Below are 19,872 nucleotides of genomic sequence, written 5' to 3'. Positions count from 1 at the left end.
AATGCAGATATTATTTATTATAGAAATATTAAGCACGTATATTACAAACAGGCAGAACAAGAGATATATTTAAATGTTCAAAAAAAGTTAGACGGTGCCTCCCCCCCCAAAACAAACAGGCCTACACACTGAACTTCCCAAGCTCGCTGTGGAGCCCTTCCCTATCTCAGTGGCCTGACGAACTTTGACAGTAGGCTAGGTCAACTTTTGTAAAATGGACTTAAAAAGATAATAGGGGGAAGCAAAAAAGAGACTGCGAGATGGTGGCCGTGCATCACTTTCAGTTAAGTCCATGTTTAATCATCGTTAAATACGGGAAATGTGCTGCTAATTTAATGGTTAGCCTATGCATATGCTCAAACTTGCTGACGTTATTGCTAATGTTAGCACACTCAAATATGTTTTAACTTAGGTGCAAGCTAAATTGAGATTTTACTGTTAAACATTATCTATGCATTTTACAAGTAGCCTAACTGACGCCAGCTAGCTGTTACTTTACATTCTATGAGGCTGAAAAATTGAGACAAAAAGACATCACCTTCTCTAGCTCATTAACTTTAATTGGCTTCTCCAGCTGCACTGAGAAGACCTTAAATGGGTTTTAATCCAATTCCGGACAGTTGCACTTTGGATTCTTCCCTGAATAACCTTTACATGGTTTTACTAAACATGTCACCTAGTCTCCTGCCTATAGATTTGAATGTGTTCTAGAGGACAAAGACAAACTTTAAATTGACTTTTGTTGGTTCTTGCTGTTTTGCATCAAAATAAAATGGCTAGAAAAAACATCGAAGCACATCTCACACCCATTTCCTGGCAAACAACCTTTCAGCAGCTGTGATTGGTCCATGGTTTAATACACACTAATCCAGCTGTACTGTGCCTGCGAACCACACAACCCTTTGCTGTAGTTAACAATTAAATGTACTTGAAATCTGGTCTGAAATGAGAGGATTCCTTTTCTCTGGTGTTTTTGCCATTGTGATACTCATCCCTGCTCAAGGTGAGTTCGGAAGGCCTGGGTCAGGTTTACTATTATAATAATAATCTTGTGTATTTGTGATAAAATACATCAAAAATATTTACATTTGTGAATGTGAATATTTGTATTATTTTTATCAAAGTAAAAATAACAATGAGTGACTGAGATCCTTGCTACCTATTAATAAAATGTTTTAATTGCATATGACACATTTTGTACAAACCCTTCCCAAATATATATTTACTAGGAAGTGTAACCAATAGTGCATTAAATGGTATAATTTTTTTTTAATCAAATACACTTTAAACCTACTTCTTAACCTACACAAATGTAATTTAAGATAATTGGCTTTTGCATTGCATTCAGTTCTGCAGTTAGTAGTACCTGTAACTATCACCACAATATGTCATCATAAAGAGACTGCAAACAGACTTTCTGGTAAGTTTCCAATTAATGATATGGACACAGACAGCATACAAATGATTACTGATTTGCTGTGAAAATGTAGTTGTGGTTAGTTATTAAAACACGTAGTCCTAGTTTAGACTAGTGTCATCACGTTTTCACTTTACTCATCAGCAGGCAAAGCCCCAAGTCTTTGAGCCATTTACTGTTCACCTGAGCTGGCACTGCATAACAGGATGGCAGGATCATCAGGAGATTACTGTAGCCAATCACTAAGACCCCCTTCAGGGACTGGAGTGGAAGATTAGCTCTCTCCCAGAAATGTGTGGCAAAAGGATGTTACTGAATTACTAGAAGCACTAACCTAATTTTAAGAGCCCAAGGAAAGTATTTATACAAATTACATTTAGACTAGAGTATCCAGTTCTCTCTCTTGACACATTTAAAGAGAGCTACAAAACGTGTGTAAGGATTAGTTGGGATGAGGGATGTTTTCCAGAGCAGCTAACACCATGTACACATCCTACCCTGAGATGTTTCCAGACATGATCTAGGCGTTACCTTTCAGATCTTTTAATGAGGATCCCTTTTGAAAGTCCAGGACCAAAACCTGATTTAATGTATGTTTAATCTATGACTCAATCCTATAGACGTAACAAGATCATTTTGACTGCCAACCCACAAGTAAATAAAAGGCTGCAACCTCGCTGACGACAATCTGGCACCTAAACTGGACCAGGGACTTCAGTGCCAAATCATTATTTTCTTTACATGTGGATAGTAGTTTATTATTTGTCGGTACTAAAGTTAGGGTTTGGTATCAAGAACCAGTTCCAAATTTCCAAGAACCGTGATTTTGAGACATGCATTTCGATTCCTAATTTTGGTTCGTAATGTTATTACGAAGGGTATGACGATCCCTTGGTGGTATTTTCCATAGATAAAATGGCTAAAACATTAGGGAACTCTTGATATCGAGACAGGGTTAAGTCCAAATGACTGAATGCTTTTGGCATTTTTAGGACTTAGGGAGTAAACTGACCTGTGTGAGTGTCTGGAGGTCCACGTGACTGAGTCTGTGTCTGAAAGTCTGTGTGTCTGCAGGTCTGTGTGTCTGAAAGTCTGTGTGTCTGGAGGTCTGTGTGTCTGGAGGTCTGTGTGTCTGAAGGTCTGTGTGTCTGAAGGTCTGTGTGTCTGCAGGTCTGTGTGTCTGAAGGTCTGTGTGTCTGCAGGTCTGTGTGTCTGGAGGTCTGTGTCTGGAGGTCTGTGTCTGGAGGTCTGTGTCTGGAGGTCTGTGTGTCTGGAGGTCTGTGTCTGCAGGTCTGTGTGTCTGGAGGTCTGTGTGTCTGGAGGTCTGTGTCTGGAGGTCTGTGACTGGAGGTCTGTGACTGGAGGTCTGTGTGTCTGGAGGTCTGTGTGACTGGAGGTCTGTGTGTCTGGAGGTCTGTGTCTGAAGGTCTGTGTGTCTGAAGGTCTGTGTGTCTGGAGGTCTGTGTGTCTGGAGGTCTGTGTGACTGGAGGTCTGTGTGTCTGGAGGTCTGTGACTGGAGGTCTGTGTCTGGAGGTCTGTGTGTCTGGAGGTCTGTGTGTCTGGAGGTCTGTGTGACTGGAGGTCTGTGTGTCTGGAGGTCTGTGTCTGAAGGTCTGTGTGTCTGGAGGTCTGTGTGTCTGGAGGTCTGTGTGTCTGGAGGTCTGTGCCTGGAGGTCTGTGCCTGGAGGTCTGTGCCTGGAGGTCTGTGTGTCTGGTGGAGTGACAGCAGTGTGCTCCGTGCTTCCAGGTGAGGATGTGACCCTGCAGGAGCAGGAGCCGCTGGAGTGTTTCCGCTGTGACCTGGGCTTCTGGGACGCCTGCTTCACCACCAGAACCAACTGCAGCGCTGGGGAGAGGTGCTACACTGGCCGGGGGAGGGCAGGTCAGTGAGGAGAGGTGTTGCACTGGCTGGGGAGGGCAGGTCAGTGAGGAGAGGTGTTACACTGGCTGGGGAGGGCAGGTCAGTGAGGAGAGGTGTTACACTGGCTGGGGAGGGCAGGTCAGTGAGGAGAGGTGTTACACTGGCTGGGGGAGGGCAGGTCAGCGAGGAGAGGTGTTACACTGGCTGGGGAGGGCAGGTCAGTGAGGAGAGGTGTTACACTGGCTGGGGAGGGCAGGTCAGTGAGGAGAGGTGTTACACTGGCTGGGGAGGGCAGGTCAGTGAGGAGAGGTGTTACACTGGCTGGGGGAGGGCAGGTCAGCGAGGAGAGGTGTTACACTGGCTGGGGGAGGGCAGGTCAGTAAGGAGAGGTGTTACACTGGCTGGGGGAGGGCAGGTCAGTGAGGAGAGGTGTTACACTGGCTGGGGAGGGCAGGTCAGTGAGGAGAGGTGTTACACTGGCTGGGGAGGGCAGGTCAGTGAGGAGAGGTGTTACACTGGCTGGGGAGGGCAGGTCAGTGAGGAGAGGTGTTACACTGGCTGGGGAGGGCAGGTCAGTGAGGAGAGGTGTTACACTGGCTGGGGAGGGCAGGTCAGCGAGGAGAGGTGTTACACTGTCTGGGGGAGGGCAAGTCAGTGAGGAGAGGCGTTACACTGGCTGGGGAGGGCAGGTCAGTGAGGAGAGGTGTTACACTGGCTGGGGAGGGCAGGTCAGCGAGGAGAGGTGTTACACTGTCTGGGGGAGGGCAAGTCAGTGAGGAGAGGTGTTACACTGGCTGGGGATGGCAGGTCAGTGAGGAGAGGTGTTACACTGGCTGGGGAGGGCAGGTCAGTGAGGAGAGGCGTTACACTGGCTGGGGAGGGCAGGTCAGTGAGGAGAGGTGTTACACTGGCTGGGGATGGCAGGTCAGTGAGGAGAGGTGTTACACTGGCTGGGGAGGGCAGGTCAGTGAGGAGAGGTGTTACACTGGCTGGGGAGGGCAGGTCAGTGAGGAGAGGTGTTACACTGGCTGGGGAGGGCAGGTCAGTGAGGAGAGGTGTTACACTGGCTGGGGGAGGGCAAGTCAGTGAGGAGAGGCGTTACACTGGCTGGGGAGGGCAGGTCAGTGAGGAGAGGTGTTACACTGGCTGGGGAGGGCAGGTCAGCGAGGAGAGGTGTTACACTGTCTGGGGGAGGGCAAGTCAGTGAGGAGAGGTGTTACACTGGCTGGGGATGGCAGGTCAGTGAGGAGAGGTGTTACACTGGCTGGGGAGGGCAGGTCAGTGAGGAGAGGCGTTACACTGGCTGGGGAGGGCAGGTCAGTGAGGAGAGGTGTTACACTGGCTGGGGATGGCAGGTCAGTGAGGAGAGGTGTTACACTGGCTGGGGAGGGCAGGTCAGTGAGGAGAGGTGTTACACTGGCTGGGGATGGCAGGTCAGTGAGGAGAGGTGTTACACTGGCTGGGGAGGGCAGGTCAGTGAGGAGAGGCGTTACACTGGCTGGGGAGGGCAGGTCAGTGAGGAGAGGTGTTACACTGGCTGGGGATGGCAGGTCAGTGAGGAGAGGTGTTACACTGGCTGGGGAGGGCAGGTCAGTGAGGAGAGGTGTTACACTGTCTGGGGAGGGCAGGTCAGTGAGGAGAGGTGTTACACTGGCTGGGGAGGGCAGGTCAGTGAGGAGAGGTGTTACACTGGCTGGGGGAGGGCAGGTCAGTGAGGAGAGGTGTTACACTGGCTGGGGGAGGGCAGGTCAGCGAGGAGAGGTGTTACACTGTCTGGGGGAGGGCAAGTCAGTGAGGAGAGGTGTTACACTGGCTGGGGAGGGCAGGTCAGTGAGGAGAGGTGTTACACTGGCTGGGGATGGCAGGTCAGTGAGGAGAGGTGTTACACTGGCTGGGGAGGGCAGGTCAGTGAGGAGAGGCGTTACACTGGCTGGGGAGGGCAGGTCAGTGAGGAGAGGTGTTACACTGGCTGGGGATGGCAGGTCAGTGAGGAGAGGTGTTACACTGGCTGGGGGAGGGCAGGTCAGTGAGGAGAGGTGTTACACTGGCTGGGGAGGGCAGGTCAGTGAGGAGAGGTGTTACACTGTCTGGGGGAGGGCAGGTCAGTGAGGAGAGGTGTTACACTGTCTGGGGAGGGCAGGTCAGTGAGGAGAGGTGTTACACTGGCTGGGGAGGGCAGGTCAGTGAGGAGAGGTGTTACACTGGCTGGGGAGGGCAGGTCAGTGAGGAGAGGTGTTACACTGGCTGGGGAGGGCAGGTCAGTGAGGAGATACACTGGCTGATTTGAAAGATGTCAACACTGACATAACTATAGACAATATAAAATAAATACAAATACATGTGTACCCTGAAGACAGTGTTTCTTGTTTTTTGGGGTAGTGTGTGTGACGTCTGTGTGTGTGTGTTCCCTAGCGGATGTGCTGGATGTGAAGATCCTGGGCTGTGTGCGTGCAGAGGAATGCGAGGTGGTGACCAGGGTGGAGATTTTCCCCAACACCACCTTCTACACCATGACCAGAAGCTGCTGTGACACAGACCTGTGCAACGCCTCCCCCTCGCTGCCTGTCATCACACCCCTCCCTCTCACCTTGGCTTCTCTGTCTGCCATATTCCTCGCAGCACCTTCTGTACGCCTACAATGACCAGCATGACTAAGCCAACCCATGCACAAGACACCACATTTTTATTTGTCACAAACATGCTTAGAGTCTAAACAGTACTGTATTTAGTTGGCGGTCTGTAGTCTCTCAATCTAGCAACTGACAGTTTTGTATATAGTGTATTGAAAATTTTGAACTGATAATAAATATGAAAGTATGAGGTGTATGGTATGTCTGGAATACGCTGACAGTTCCCATGTCACAGAGTCTCCCAGAGACTGAGGGCAGTCTGGTTGACAGCAGGACAGGTCTGGCCAGTGTCCCTGTGTGAGACCTTAACCCTAACCTCTGCTTAAGACCACTGGTCCACTGGGATTCCAGCTGCACTACAGCCGACCACCACCAGTGGGCAGAAGCTGCTCCTTCATGAAGATCTGCAGGTCCACACTACTGTCCTCCAGGTCCACACTCAGGAATGTGCCCACCACACGCGCACAGCTGGACGAGACACACACACACACACACACACACACGTGTTTCTTTGTATGTCTGTCATGTTGCCTTGTCTGCTATTTGTCTTTGAGTGTGTGTGTATATAAGTGTGTGTGTGTGTGGTCAGACGAACCTGCTTGCCAGGTCCTCTGAAGATGGTCCATCTATGCGGTTAATAGTCTTTCCTGTTCTGTAGAGTTCAGACACCTTCACATCCAAACACACAGACGGATAAAACCCACTTATCTTGATATCCTTATCATATATACTTGATATCCTTATCATATATACTTGATATCCTTATCATATAGACTTGATATCCTTATCACGTATACTTGATATCCTTATCACGTATACTTGATATCCTTATCATGTATACTTGATATCCTTATCATATATGCCTGCGTATCGCCACCCCTCCGCCTACAAGCATTCCACAGTTTGAGAACCACTACCTTAATCTACAGACCCCCAAAGAGCAACACAGTGTGTACCTCCAGTCCTCTCTGCACCAGGTTGCTTGGCAGACCTGCCAGTGAGGCGATATTGGCAGCGTAGCTGGAACTACAGATGCCCTCCTTCAGCTGGTACAGAAACACCAACTCCTCCCCATCTAACGTTGTCTCCAGGGTCTACACACACACACACATGATGTTAGTGAGATGTTTCTGCAGGCTGATTCTGCGGGGTGTTTCTGCAAGGTGTTTCTGCGGGGTGTTTCTGCAAGGTGTTTCTGCGGGGTGTTTCTGCGGGGTGTTTCTGCAAGGTGTTTCTGCAGGGTGTTTCTGCAAGATGTTTCTGCGGGGTGTTTCTGCAAGGTGTTTTTTTATTTATTTTATTTAACCTTTATTTAACCAGGCAAATTGCTTGAGGTCAAATGACCTCTTTTTCGAGCAAGGCCTGGCCAAAATGGTTTCTGCAAGGTGTTTCTGCAAGGTGTTTCTGCAAGGTGTTTCTGCGGGGTGTTTCTGCAAGGTGTTTCTGCAAGGTGTTTCTGCGGGGTGTTTCTGCGGGGTGTTTCTGCAAGGTGTTTCTGCAAGGTGTTTCTGCGGGGTGTTTCTGCGGGGTGTTTCTGCAAGGTGTTTCTGCAAGGTGTTTCTGCAAGGTGTTTCTGCGGGGTGTTTCTGCGGGGTGTTTCTGCAAGGTGTTTCCGCGGGGTGTTTCTGCAAGGTGTTTCTGCGGGGTGTTTCTGCAAGGTGTTTCTGCAGGGTGTTTCTGCAAGGTGTTTCTGCAAGGTGTTTCTGCGGGGTGTTTCTGCGGGGTGTTTCAGCGGGGTGTTTCTGCAGGGTGTTTCTGCGGGGTGTTTCTGCAAGGTGTTTCTGCGGGGTGTTTCTGCAGGGTGTTTCTGCAAGGTGTTTCTGCGGGGTGTTTCTGCAAGGTGTTTCTGCGGGGTGTTTCTGCAAGGTGTTTCTGCGGGGTGTTTCTGCAGGGTGTTTCTGCGGGGTGTTTCTGCGGGGTGTTTCTGCAAGGTGTTTCTACGGGGTGTTTCTGCGGGGTGTTTCTGCAAGGTGTTTCTGCGGGGTGTTTCTGCGGGGTGTTTCTGCAAGGTGTTTCTGCAGGGTGTTTCTGCAAGATGTTTCTGCGGGGTGTTTCTGCGGGGTGTTTCTGCGGGGTGTTTCTGAGGGGTGTTTCTGCAAGGTGTTTCTGCGGGGTGTTTCTGCGGGGTGTTTCTGCAAGGTGTTTCTGCGGGGTGTTTCTGCAAGGTGTTTCTGCAAGGTGTTTCTGCGGGGTGTTTCTGCGGGGTGTTTCTGCGGGGTGTTTCTGAGGGGTGTTTCTGCAAGGTGTTTCTGCAAGGTGTTTCTGCGGGGTGTTTCGGTACCAGCAGGGACAGCAGGCTGGAGGAGGGCAGCAGACCCAGCTGCAGCAGGCTGTGGAAGTTAGTAGCCAATAGGACGTGAGGAACCTCGGCAGGAACTCTCTTCAGCCAATGAGAGACAGACGCCGCCAGAAGGGACAGACCATCCACCTGGAGAGAGGGGGGGAGGGTTTAGGAACCATCCAGGGGAGGGTGTAGCTCAGTGGTTAGAGCGCTTGACTGCTGATTACGAGATTTACATTTAGTCATTTTTAGCAGACTCTCTTATCCAGAGATCACAGATTTAAATCCCTACCTGTACTGTAAATGAATATTCTTATCATGTGTTAATAATCAAGGATTAAAGTCCTTGTTTCTTTTCCTCTCTCCCTTCGGAAGAAGGAAATTGTAGATATTACTGTAATATGCTCCCCCCCCTTCCCCCCCCCCTCCCTCCTTCCTTCCTCCCTCCCCACCTCCCTACCCCCTTCCTTCCCTCTCTCACCGTGTTGGTTCCTTTCCCAAACTCGTCAATGAGAACCAGCGACTCTCCAGTGCTGTGGTTCAGGGCATGAGCCATCTGGAACACAGGCAGGCAGACAGACTTACAATTCCCCTTGATAATAGACTGTTGTCCAACAGCATGCGTCTAAGGGGTGAGTATACCTGCTTGAGGTCTATCATGAAGGTGCTGAGGCCTACAGACACAGACTCTCTGCTCTGCATGCGGGTGAAGATTCCATCCACCAGACCAATCTCTGCCTCTCTCGCTGGCACGTCTGACCCAATCAGAGCCATGAACACAATCAGACCAACCTAGGAAATGAGTGGACATGAAAACATTTGTAAGTCACCTGGACGCAGTGTCTGTGTACTGGTGCTGTGTTTGGGAGGGAGTGTCTTGCCTGCTTGAGGTACATGCTCTTGCCAGAAGAGTTGGGCCCAGTGATGACCTTGACTCTGCCTTGTGTGTTGGAGCTCTGGAAGGAGTTGGACACCAGCACAGGAGAGCACACCTGCAGCAGTGGATGCCTGGGGAGTATTTGTATGTTGTTTTGTACAAAAGCATCTGCTATAAGATAAGATAAATGTAATATCAACTGTTTGTGTGTGTGAGAACGTGTACATGCCTAGGTGTGTGCAGGGTTTCCCGCAGAAAATGTGTTAGTTAAGGTGGTAGGGTGGGGTTTGCCGGCGAAAAAAACCCAACATAGTTTTTTCAAGGTCGTTAAGGCGACACGCGTGTGTTGCTTAAGCGGCCGCCTTAACTGAAAAGTGCTGTGGGAAACCCTGGTGTGTGTGTGATTATTTACTTACATATTTGAGTATATATATGTGAGGTAGTGTGTGTGTGTGTGTGAGGTAGTGTGTGTGTACCTGGCCTCAGCCAGTACTATCCTCCTGTGATTGGCCAGAGAGGGGGAAGTGTATCCGTACTCCTGGGAGGCGTGGCTCAGAGCCATCAGACAGTCCAGCTCAGCAGTCAGGTCCAGAACCTACACACACACACACACACACACACACACACACACACACACACACACACACACACACACACACACACACACACACACACACACACACACACACACACACACACACACACACACACACACACACACACACTAAACAACAGCAGTCCAGCACAATGCAGCCATCAGCCCACTCCATGTTCAGCACCCAGACCTTGTAGAGACATGCACTCCTCTCCAGCACGCTGCTCTGCAGCTGGGTCATCACCGCCGTCTCCATGTCTGACACACAGATGTGAGTCAGCCCAGGGCATGGAACAGCCTGACACACCACACATGTACCGGGGAGGGGGAGAGGGAGGAGAGGGGGGAGAGTGAGAAGAGGAGCAGGGGGAGAGGAGAGAGAGACAGGGCTGACCTCTGATGTCACAGTGCATGTCTCCCAGGAGGCTGTCCAGCTCCTTGGTCCTCTGGCTGCGGTAATGTAGACGCTCCTCAGACAGGAACTGAACACACACAGACACACACACATACAGACACACACACATACACACACACACACACAAAGGAGATACATATACATGCAAGCAGACACACAAGCATACAAAACACACAGTCAAAAATCAACAATAAACCAAAGTACTTTATGAAATCAAAGAAATGCATAAACTAGAACGCACCATGAAGTCAAGGCCCTCAATCATGAAATCCTCTTTCTCCACCATGCTGGGCAGCCTGGGGACTGACAGAAGAAACCCTATCTGAGAGAGGAAAGAGGGAGGACAGAGAGAGAGAGAGGGAGGAGAGAGGGAGGAGAGAGGGAGGGGAGAGGGAGGGGAGAGAAAGGAAGTGAGGGGGAGAAAGTTGGAGGAGAGAAAAAGAAAGATAAATTAAGAGAAAGCCTGTGTGAGAACACCTTGCACGTGTTTGCTGTAATAGTTAGGGTTCATAGTGTGACCAGGTGTGTGGAGAGGAGACACCAGGTGTGACCAGGTGTGAGAGGAGGAGAGACCAGGTGTGACCAGGTGTGAGGGGAGGAGACCAGGTGTGACCAGGTGTGACCAGGTGTGAGAGGAGGAGAGACCAGGTGTGACCAGGTGTGAGAGGAGAGACCAGGTGTGACCAGGTGTGAGAGGAGGAGAGACCAGGTGTGACCAGGTGTGAGGGGAGGAGAGACCAGGTGTGACCAGGTGTGACCAGGTGTGAGAGGAGAGACCAGGTGTGACCAGGTGTGAGAGGAGGAGAGACCAGGTGTGACCAGGTGTGAGAGGAGGAGAGACCAGGTTTGACCAGGTGTGAGAGGAGGAGAGACCAGGGGAATGTAGATGACACAGCAGGAGGGGATGCGAGCATCCAGGTGCTCCAGCTCTCTCCGGGCCACGTCCGTCAGGAAGTCAGACAGCCCCATCATCCTCCTCTTCTCTGACAGGGACAACACAACACAACACAGCCCCATCATCCTCCTCTTCTCTGGCAGGGACAACACAACACAACACAGCCCCATCATCCTCCTCTTCTCTGACAGGGACAACACAACACAGTCCAGACAAGTGGATGCTTTCCTTTAGCACTTACACATGTTACACACATACCATACATACAGTACCAGTCAAAAGTTTGGACACATTTTCCCATGTGTCCAAACTTTTGACTGGTACTGTACACACACACACACACAGATACACATACACACACACAGATACACACAGATACACACACACACACAGATACACATGAACACACACAAGCAAAACACAGGTTGGCAAAGTATCACGTTGTTCACATCACGTACAGTACCAGTCGAACGTTTGGACACATTTTCCCATTTAATGCGTCCAAACATTTGACTGGTACTGTAAATTTTCACATCACTGGACATCTCAAAAACCCAATGTGAAGTTACAACATGACAACAGCCTCAGACCATGTTTTACTGGTACAACTGGGACAGAATACATGTTCTACAGTTCTAATGGAGGCAAGAATATCCACAGGTGCAGTGGGGTGTTGACTGGAGCTAACTGGCTTTAGGTGCAGGGACTCACTCTCATCAATAGCAGGATCCACATTGGGTTTGACTGTGAAGCGGTTTTCTGACAAACTGCTCTCAAAATCAACCTGCATGAAAACACGGAGGTCAATTCTGAGGGATGTGTGTGTGTGTGATTGTACAGTGTACCACTCTTCTGATGAGGGGTGTGTGTGTGTGATTGTACAGTGTACCACTCTGCTGATGAGGGATGCGATGTGGTAGAGATCGTCAGAAAATCCCTCGCTGATCTCCTGGAAGAGCTGGATGGACTGAGGGAGTGACCGCAGTGTGTCCCTGATACACACTGCACTGTACACGGTCTAAAACACACACGCATGTATATTTTTGGGGTGAAACAACCTATATTCTTTCATACATATTTATTATTATTATTTTCCCACCCTAACAAGCCCTTCAAACTGTATATAGACAGTGTTGGTGTCAAAATGTGCGTCTTGTTTGTTGCTTGCATCGGCTGGATAGTTGCGTTAAGGCATAATTACAGTTTTGATGGCGAAAAGTGAAGCGGTAGCTAACTTACTAGCCACAGTCACAAACGTCACAAACCTGCGCGCATCTCCTACAGTAGAACATCAGCTTCTGGGAGATAACTAACTAGCGAGCTTCAAAAAGACCGCTGCAGAAAAGCCACATGCACAGACCAGGGTGATCTTTTATGTAGCTAGCTATGTTTCCAGGCTGGTAACATGTTGTATGTAGCTAGCTACGTTTCCAGGCTGGTAATATGTTGTATGTAGCTAGCTACGTTTCCAGGCTGGTAACATGTTGTATGTAGCTAGCTACGTTTCCAGGCTGTATTTTTGCCCTTTGCGTCGTGCTGGTTAGCTCTAACAATCCCACACAGCAGTACAGGTGATAAATCTTGCCTAGGGCGTCAAATGTGCTCGGACCGGTACTGGTTGGCAACCACTGGCTTAAGCAATACGTTTGAAAGTGATACAGTAAGAAACATTGAGGAGGTCTAAACTGATGGACCTGTTATGGTATAGTTTGAGTATATGGTGTATGGTTCTTACCTTATAGAGACTCTGCCAGTCACACACTGTGGTGTGACAGAGGGACATCCTGCGCAGCACGTTCTACACACACACACACACAGATAATCTTCACAAAAGCTATTTTTGATCCTAGGGTGAGGGAGTGGCTTGATGGCCTCCTCAGGTCAGGTCATGTAGAGGTCAGAGGTCATGGGTTACCGGGATGTTCCGAATGTTGCTCAGAGAGCCTTGCAGGGTCCTCAGCGTGTCAGAGTTCCGTGGGGACGAGAAGAAACGGACGACAGTCTGTCTCCTGTCCAACAGAGCGAGGTCACGGCTGGGCCTCAGGAACCACTGCCTGGGGGGAGGGGGGGCAAGGAGAGATGGGGTTTGTCATAACGTCCCCAGAGACAGGAAAGGAGGGAGGATGTTTATGTTTGTAAACTATCTGGGTGTGTGTAGTGTGCCTATTTATGTGTTTATGTGCATGCACACATTTGTGTGCTTATGTGTCTTTGGTCAAGATGGTTTCTCACCGAAGCATTTTGGACCCGAACTTACATTTGCAGCGATTAAGTATCCCTACAACACAGAGACCCAGCTGTGATGTCAGAGATGCACACCTGCAGGCAGCTCACTAGGAAGTGACATTATCCTGGAGGGTTACCGTAGAGACTGAGTCCCTCCTTCTCCCCAGACTGCAGCTTGTACACAGATGGGTGCAGCTCGGACTTGAAGATCTGCAGAACACTGAATCACACATGTTGTGTTTGTGTTAGGGTGACCACGCTCTGAGTGCCTGTCAATTAGTAAGTATGAGTGTTTACGTGCATGTGTGTGTTTCAGGAAAACAAACCTGTAGGTGTCACGATCGATATACACCACGTCTTTTCTGAATGCAAATAGAAAATGTCAACATTTTAAGAAAGTATAATGTTGTAAAGCATGTGTCAAAATGTTTGTGGAGTCTTACAAGGTGTAAGTGAGGAACTGTAAGATGGGGACCCCCACACTGCTGTCCTCCAGCTCCACCCCCACTCTCCTCCTTTCCAAACACTTCAGCAAGGCCCCCACCGACCGCAGCTGGGACACACACAAGCAGGAACAGACTAGGAGCAGCAGGATCAGACTAGGAGCAGCAGGATCAGACTAGGAGCAGCAGGATCAGACTAGGAGCAGCAGGATCAGACTAGGAGCAGCAGGATCAGACTAGGTACAGCAGGATCAGACTAGGAGCAGCAGGATCAGACTAGGAGCAGCAGGAACAGACTAGGAGCAGCAGGATCAGACTAGGAGCAGCAGGATCAGACTAGGTACAGCAGGATCAGACTAGGAGCAGCAGGATCAGACTAGGAGCAGCAGGATCAGACTAGGAGCAGCAGGATCAGACTAGGTACAGCAGGATCAGACTAGGAGCAGCAGGATCAGACTAGGAGCAGCAGGATCAGACTAGGAGCAGCAGGATCAGACTAGGAGCAGCAGGATCAGACTAGGAGCAGCAGGATCAGACTAGGAGCAGCAGGAACAGACTAGGTACAGCAGGATCAGACTGGGAGCAGCAGGATCAGACTAGGTATAGCAGGGGCTGAAGATGACAGGTGTGGTTGTTGGATTCTCACCATGAGTAGAGAATCAAAAGAGAGGCAGGAGGAGAGGTAGGAGGCTCTGCCTCTCTCTGAGACGGAGGCAGGAAGGAAGGGCAGGTGGGCAGACAACAGCCTCTGCTTGCTGACCTCTATACCTGCAGGAGTACAACCAGAAAGTCCTGAGAATCCAGTGTTTTGTACTTGTGTGTTTAAACCTACTATACACAGGGTTCTTGCAGGTTTCAATAACTCAAATTTAAGACCTTTTTAAGACATTTTAAGACCATAAAGGTTTAAGACCTACATGATGCATTACCCAAAAAATATTCAAATCAAATAGATTCTGAAAAAAACACTTAATTTCTATGAATTCAGTCATTGAAAAAGCGTAAATTTAATTTACAGATGATGCAATCACATTAGTAACCAAATTGAATATTTTGGGGGCAAAGTTTGCAGCGAGCCTCGTACCAGGAGCTGTGTACTGCTTGTCCCCAACAGTGGAACTCACTGTAAACCAACAATGGTTACAGTGAGTGGTTACAGTGAGTGGTAACTCACGGTAATCTAGCCATGTCTCGATGGAAGTACACTTCCCATTTTCCACACGTAGCCGAACTTTAACAAACTCTGAGGATGCACAGACGTATTTTGCGGGCGGGTACTGCATTTATCACAGGATTTGTAGTTTTATTACCGCGTACATACCAACACCAATATCCCCCAGAAAGAACTTTAACACACCAAACTAACGTTCTGAGGGCAGCGTTCTTCTGGTTTCGTTTGTAGCTAAAACTCGTTAAGTAGGCTACGACGCAATACTTTTTTGCTGCTTGGTAATAACTTTCTGGGGCCAGCGTTTCTGGAAAAGAACAAGGGTAAAACTTTTTTTTTACCCTGACTAAATTAAATTTAAGACCTCGGATGAAAATCTGGCTGTTTTTTAGACGTTTTAAGGCCTTAAATTTTAAGTTATGAATTTGAGACTTTTTAAGACCCCGCGGGAACCTTGTATCCATCAATTCCTCCCAGACAATAAAGGGCTGACAGACACTGAAATTACCAAAGTCCACCGAGGGATAGAGCACCATCTCTGGTCTGTAGTCAGGGTTGGATCCTGAGAGGTTAACAGATCACAGCAGAGCAAGAGAGGACAGAGGTGAGAATGTACCAGAACAGGAGAAATGTACCAGATCAGCCTCAAGCACTAGGATGACATATCAACACTGTATTCATTCATTTACCCCCCCCCCCCCCACACACACACACACACCATACCCAGTCTTTGCATGAACTGGGCCATGCAGCGTTCTTGCTTAGCGCTGGTGATGATCACATTGGGGCTAACTTCCTGGATCACTGTGATGAGAGGGTGGGCAGAGACAAAGAAGAACCTTGACTGGATGATGTGAAGGACCCTGCAGGTGGATGATGCCAGTGCAGAAACCCATACCTCTGGCCAGTAGATGGAGATCATGTCCATCAGGAGTATCAGCCATGTGGTGCAACGTGAAGTCTCTGCTGTCATAGAAACACAAGCCCACCTGGCCATGCTGGACCACAACACTTAGCAACACCTGAGAATCAACAGAGCTCAGAGAAAGAGATTGTAGCGTTAGCCTTCAAGTTTAAGACTGGGATTAGTCTGGATCAGGGTTAGATCAGGGGTTAGATCAGGGGTGTCCAAACTACGGCCCGTGGGCCAACTGTGGCCGAGGTTCATTTTTTATTGGCCCGCAGCAAATTATAAAAATATAATGGAATATGGCCACGCATGAAACTTGCACTTGACTGAGTTGTAATTCTTAGTTTCACCACTAGTGGAGCCACTCATATTCGTTGAAGATTCATAAATGTTGTGAGCGATGACCACAAATGGCAGAATAAAAGAGACACTAGATACAAAGTGAGTGCAGAAAATATCAGACACGGTGGGAAAAGGAATATGTCTTTATAGAAGTCAAGGGGAAGTGTGTCTGTTTGATTTGTAATGATACTGTTGCAGAAAGAGTAGGCTACAATGTATGTCGGGACTATAAAATAAAACATCAAACCTACAGTTCCTACACCGGCGCTGAGCAAGCAGAGAAGTCTAAAGAAATGGCAGCTAGCCTGCAAACTCAACAACACAATATGTGCTGTGTGCAAAATACAAGAGAATGCTACCATCGCCAGCTCAACTTTAGCAAGACTTGGGGAAACCTTTTTCAGGTGGTGACTTCATTAAACAGTTCCAGTGATTTGGGTCACAAAAGTCTTGAAACTTGAGTGAGTGCGTCGCCAGATAGACCGCAAGACTATAGTCTTACTAGGCGGCAGCCATGTCTCTTTCTTGGTCGCGTCACAAAGTTCATCATTTTACAATTCGGGCAAATCTACAACAAAGGTTTTAGGCTACACCAAAAAAGTCAAGCAGGGCATTTCAAGAGATACGGGAATTCTGTTTTTAGCCAGCTGGTCCGATGCGAAGACCAACCCTCATGGACAAGGACAACCCATCTCACATTGAGCAAGAGGAGTAGTAGGCCCTGGAACCCCCTGAATTAATACATTATTTCAAAAAGTAAAATTGGTTGATTTTGTTTAATCCATTCTGAGAGTGATTTACAATTATATTAAAATCATAGGTAAAGGTTGTTTATGTCAAACAATTTCAGATTATGTCTGAAATGCCAGGTTTAATTTTGGTCGGTAAAAATATTATTGGCTGGTAATATTTTTCATCTGCCAGCCATTTTGGCTGGTATGCCAAAAAGTAAATTTCGAGCCCTGCACACTACCATAAGATTACCTGCTTTACATGTCTGATACATGCATTTATACTTAACATGTGAACATGCGTGTGAGGGCGCGTGTTTGTGGACTGGTCTTCTGTCACCTCAGGTGACTGCTCCTCCTCTTCCTCGGTCAGGCCTAGCTGCGGAGGCCCACACCCAGCTCCCGTCTCCCGGACTCCCCCCTGCACTGCCATCCTTATTCTACAAGAACCGGCTACAGACGGATATCTACAAACATTAGATGAAATAACATTAAACGATCATAAGATATATGACAACATAAACATCCTCGTCTTCCCGAAATTAAATGATTATGCTAGAATTGTACCGTAGTTGGGTCAGGAGTGCTAATTGACGTAGCACTAGCTGGCTTGTCAGCTGGCTTGTCAGCTAGCTTGCCAGCTAGCTTGCCAGGTAGCTACCCGAGTTTGAAATTGTGACTAGATTTCGATTAGCGACAAATTCATGATTGCTCACCACATTGTGGTATTTGAAGTCAAAAGTTAAAATGGTGACTTCTCGTAACCTTACCTGGCCTAACAATGAGAGAGCTAGTCACCCACCGACAACAGCCTGGCTAGCCACGGTTATTTTGGGAATAATAATTACACTGAGCGCGCCAAATTATGTCCTCTCGTGCACTGCTGTCATTGGCTATTGAACAATGTTAGATCTGATCTGAGACCAGCTGTTAGATCTGACATGAGACCAGCCTGTTAGACTAGCCTGTTAGATCTGACATGGGACCAGCCTGTTAGACTAGCCTGTTAGATCTGACCTGAAACCAGCCTGTTTATCCAGTCTGTTAGATCTGCAAGTAGGCAGAGACGTTACGCCTGGGACACACTGGCTGCAAAGCGCCTGGAAGCGCCCGAAGCGTCACGATCGGCTACGACATACCGACATACTCATAACCGGTAACTCAGTTATTGAAATATTAAATACACTGATTCCATAACATGGAGAAAATAGTTATTTATAAATACGGAAATAAATACTGATAAAATACAATAAATAACAATGTCAAATAATTTACGTTTGGTCACTTCTTTAAAAAGATAAATTAATAGAAAACAAATACATTCTAAACAACGCACATCCATCATATGCACTGATCAGCTCAATCAGCTTTATGGTCTTAAGGATTCCTATGTGTGTCAGCAGGTCACAGGCTGGGGAGGAGGTAGTGTTGGAGAGGAGGAGGAAGAGGCAGTCTGGCTGTCTGATCCCCTCTCTTGTTCCCCATCGACTGACGGATGGACAAACCACACAGGGCCATGAGCTTAGGGGCATCACCTGAAAGAGAGAAAATGAATAATGAAACAGACTCTGTAAATTAGAGCAAAAATCAAGTTAAAAGCTTTTATTTTCCAGCAATGTATTTGAAAGCACAATAGCTGATTTGATGACCTGACCATCACCAAAGTCAAACTCACGATTAGCTCCGTTGAGGTAGCGCAGTCGTACGACAGCTCCGCCTCTCACGCTGCTCACGGCTGGGAACAGCTCAGCCCCCTTTGGGAGACCACAGAACGCCACACCCAGGAAGCACCCATCCACAATGTATCCCAGAGTTCCTGCGTCAGCATCCAACACCAGCAGCACGCGTTCAGGGATGGTGAGAGCAGATGCAGGGCCCTGATCTTCCAGACCACGATGCTCCACAAGCGGCGGACCCTTCGGACAACATCCCTCCTGCCGCCTTGCCCTCGGGTACATCCCCAGAACCTGCCCCTGGTGCCACAGCTGGTTGGATGTTAGTTCCCAGCCCCAGGACTCAGAGTCTCCCCCCACCAGAGCGGTATACCCCGAGGCCTGCAGAGGACAACTGGAAGTAGAGATGCCAACCACCGCATGACTTCCTCTGTGCGTGGGACTCCAAAGCACCTCCCACAGGTGAAGCCCTCTCCTCTCCCCTCTCTCCCCCCTCACCCCATCGCTACTCTGCTGGGCAGGTGCACGTGTCACTTCCTGTCCACATCCTGACCGGCGGAAGTGAGGGGAGCAGTGGGCGGTACTCCAACAAGACCGTCTGTCTTCTGCGTCTGCAGGGGAGGAGTGCAGTATGAGTAACAGGCGGGACGAGGGGGGTGTGGCCAGTGGGAGAAAGCAGGTGGAGGAGGAGGAAGGCTTTCCAGAAGAAGTGCCATACAGCCAGTGAGATAATGTGAGACCCATTAATGCAATTAAAGCACTTGTTAGCTACTATCCCACTGATGTAAGCGACCACACAAGCAACAGTCTTTCCTCTTGTTCAAGACACTGACTGTACAAGGGTTTTATCTTGAAGCTGTGAAAAAAGCAGATAACATTATACTTCCAACAAATACAGTTTGAGTTGAAAGGTTCAAATTTGTCTGGATTTCTTAACACTGTCATCCATTTGTCCTATTACATACAGACTTATCAGCACTGAGAACTTAATAACACAACTCACCCAAGCTTGTGGAGGAGCTTTGACTGTGATTTTCTTCTCACTGCTTTGAACGTGGTCAGCCTGGCTCAGCCATGACATGCTTTTATAGATGACGCTTATCTCCGTGGCATGCCTCGTTATCACTGTGAGACTGGCTCGTGCTGGTCGTCCAGTGCATTTGAGCGACCTCCGAAGCTGGAACAGCACAGTCCATCATTTCTAATGACGTCATATAGACCTGTGTCAAGGACTCCAGACGGTGACGTGTTTGTTTTCTGATCTGGTAACGTTCCATGCTTGAAGAGAGAGAAAGACAATATTTAAGTAAACACAATAACAGGCTGCCAACATATTGAGTGGTCTGTAGGCACGTGCAGCATATTGCTGTGTTCCCTAATAAATTACCGCGCGTTTCGCTCGCATCC

The 19,872-nt window shown here is 48.5% G+C and overlaps 3 protein-coding genes across 6 annotated transcripts; 1 reads left to right on the top strand and 2 right to left on the bottom strand.

The window, feature by feature from the left end:
- Nucleotides 1–167: 167 nt before the first annotated feature.
- On the top strand, nucleotides 168–5,959 carry LOC146301710 (sperm acrosome membrane-associated protein 4-like). The gene is made up of 3 exons (XM_084669066.1): nucleotides 168–1,003; nucleotides 3,166–3,300; nucleotides 5,692–5,959. The coding sequence occupies exons 1-3, from the start codon at nucleotides 946–948 to the stop codon at nucleotides 5,919–5,921; spliced, it is 423 nt and encodes a 140-aa protein (XP_084525192.1). The 5' UTR covers nucleotides 168–945; the 3' UTR covers nucleotides 5,922–5,959.
- msh5 (mutS homolog 5) lies at nucleotides 5,944–17,696 on the bottom strand. 4 transcript variants are annotated; one of them, XM_084669063.1, is made up of 26 exons: nucleotides 17,563–17,580; nucleotides 17,360–17,437; nucleotides 17,133–17,259; nucleotides 15,708–15,831; nucleotides 15,533–15,613; nucleotides 15,318–15,371; nucleotides 14,288–14,409; nucleotides 13,642–13,751; nucleotides 13,525–13,560; nucleotides 13,336–13,418; nucleotides 13,205–13,250; nucleotides 12,888–13,026; nucleotides 12,708–12,770; nucleotides 11,684–11,990; nucleotides 10,951–11,060; nucleotides 10,319–10,399; nucleotides 10,057–10,144; nucleotides 9,853–9,920; nucleotides 9,544–9,662; nucleotides 9,072–9,198; nucleotides 8,833–8,982; nucleotides 8,672–8,746; nucleotides 8,191–8,337; nucleotides 6,866–7,003; nucleotides 6,505–6,578; nucleotides 5,944–6,377 (listed from the first exon to the last, which is right to left on the bottom strand). In XM_084669063.1, exons 3-26 carry the CDS (start codon nucleotides 17,223–17,225, stop codon nucleotides 6,266–6,268), a joined length of 2,547 nt encoding a protein of 848 aa, XP_084525189.1. In that variant the 5' UTR covers nucleotides 17,226–17,259; nucleotides 17,360–17,437; nucleotides 17,563–17,580; the 3' UTR covers nucleotides 5,944–6,265. The 4 variants fall into 4 exon arrangements, with proteins under 4 accessions (XP_084525189.1, XP_084525188.1, XP_084525190.1 ...); XM_084669062.1 differs by lacking the exon at nucleotides 17,360–17,437 and having other exon boundaries at nucleotides 17,563–17,696; XM_084669064.1 differs by having other exon boundaries at nucleotides 11,684–11,756; nucleotides 11,862–11,990; nucleotides 17,133–17,605.
- Nucleotides 16,819–19,710, bottom strand: LOC146301708 (SPRY domain-containing SOCS box protein 2). The gene is made up of 3 exons (XM_084669065.1): nucleotides 19,469–19,710; nucleotides 18,468–19,321; nucleotides 16,819–18,327 (listed from the first exon to the last, which is right to left on the bottom strand). The coding sequence occupies exons 2-3, from the start codon at nucleotides 19,207–19,209 to the stop codon at nucleotides 18,197–18,199; spliced, it is 873 nt and encodes a 290-aa protein (XP_084525191.1). The 5' UTR covers nucleotides 19,210–19,321; nucleotides 19,469–19,710; the 3' UTR covers nucleotides 16,819–18,196.
- Nucleotides 19,711–19,872: the final 162 nt, after the last annotated feature.

The sequence above is a fragment of the Hypomesus nipponensis genome, chromosome 2 (genome assembly GCF_054491055.1).
Source record: "Hypomesus nipponensis isolate SF chromosome 2, ASM5449105v1, whole genome shotgun sequence".
Taxonomy (NCBI): Eukaryota; Metazoa; Chordata; class Actinopteri; order Osmeriformes; family Osmeridae; genus Hypomesus; species Hypomesus nipponensis.
The sequence above is the reverse complement of the archived record's forward strand: the minus strand, read 5'-3'. Positions and strand labels throughout refer to the sequence as shown.

Coding starts and splice junctions, on each gene's coding strand:
- LOC146301710 (XM_084669066.1), top strand. CDS start 946: ATGAGAGGATTCCTTTTCTCTGGTGTTTTTGCCATTGTGATACTCATC. Junction 1,004..3,165: donor GATACTCATCCCTGCTCAAG/GTGAGTTCGGAA, acceptor CCGTGCTTCCAG/GTGAGGATGTGACCCTGCAG. Junction 3,301..5,691: donor CACTGGCCGGGGGAGGGCAG/GTCAGTGAGGAG, acceptor TGTGTTCCCTAG/CGGATGTGCTGGATGTGAAG.
- msh5 (XM_084669062.1), bottom strand. CDS start 17,225: ATGGCAGTGCAGGGGGGAGTCCGGGAGACGGGAGCTGGGTGTGGGCCT. Junction 11,061..11,683: donor GGATCCTGCTATTGATGAGA/GTGAGTCCCTGC, acceptor TGTCCCTGTCAG/AGAAGAGGAGGATGATGGGG. Junction 9,199..9,543: donor ATAGTACTGGCTGAGGCCAG/GTACACACACAC, acceptor AATACTCCCCAG/GCATCCACTGCTGCAGGTGT.
- LOC146301708 (XM_084669065.1), bottom strand. CDS start 19,209: ATGGGTCTCACATTATCTCACTGGCTGTATGGCACTTCTTCTGGAAAG. Junction 18,328..18,467: donor CTACCTCAACGGAGCTAATC/GTGAGTTTGACT, acceptor TCTCTCTTTCAG/GTGATGCCCCTAAGCTCATG.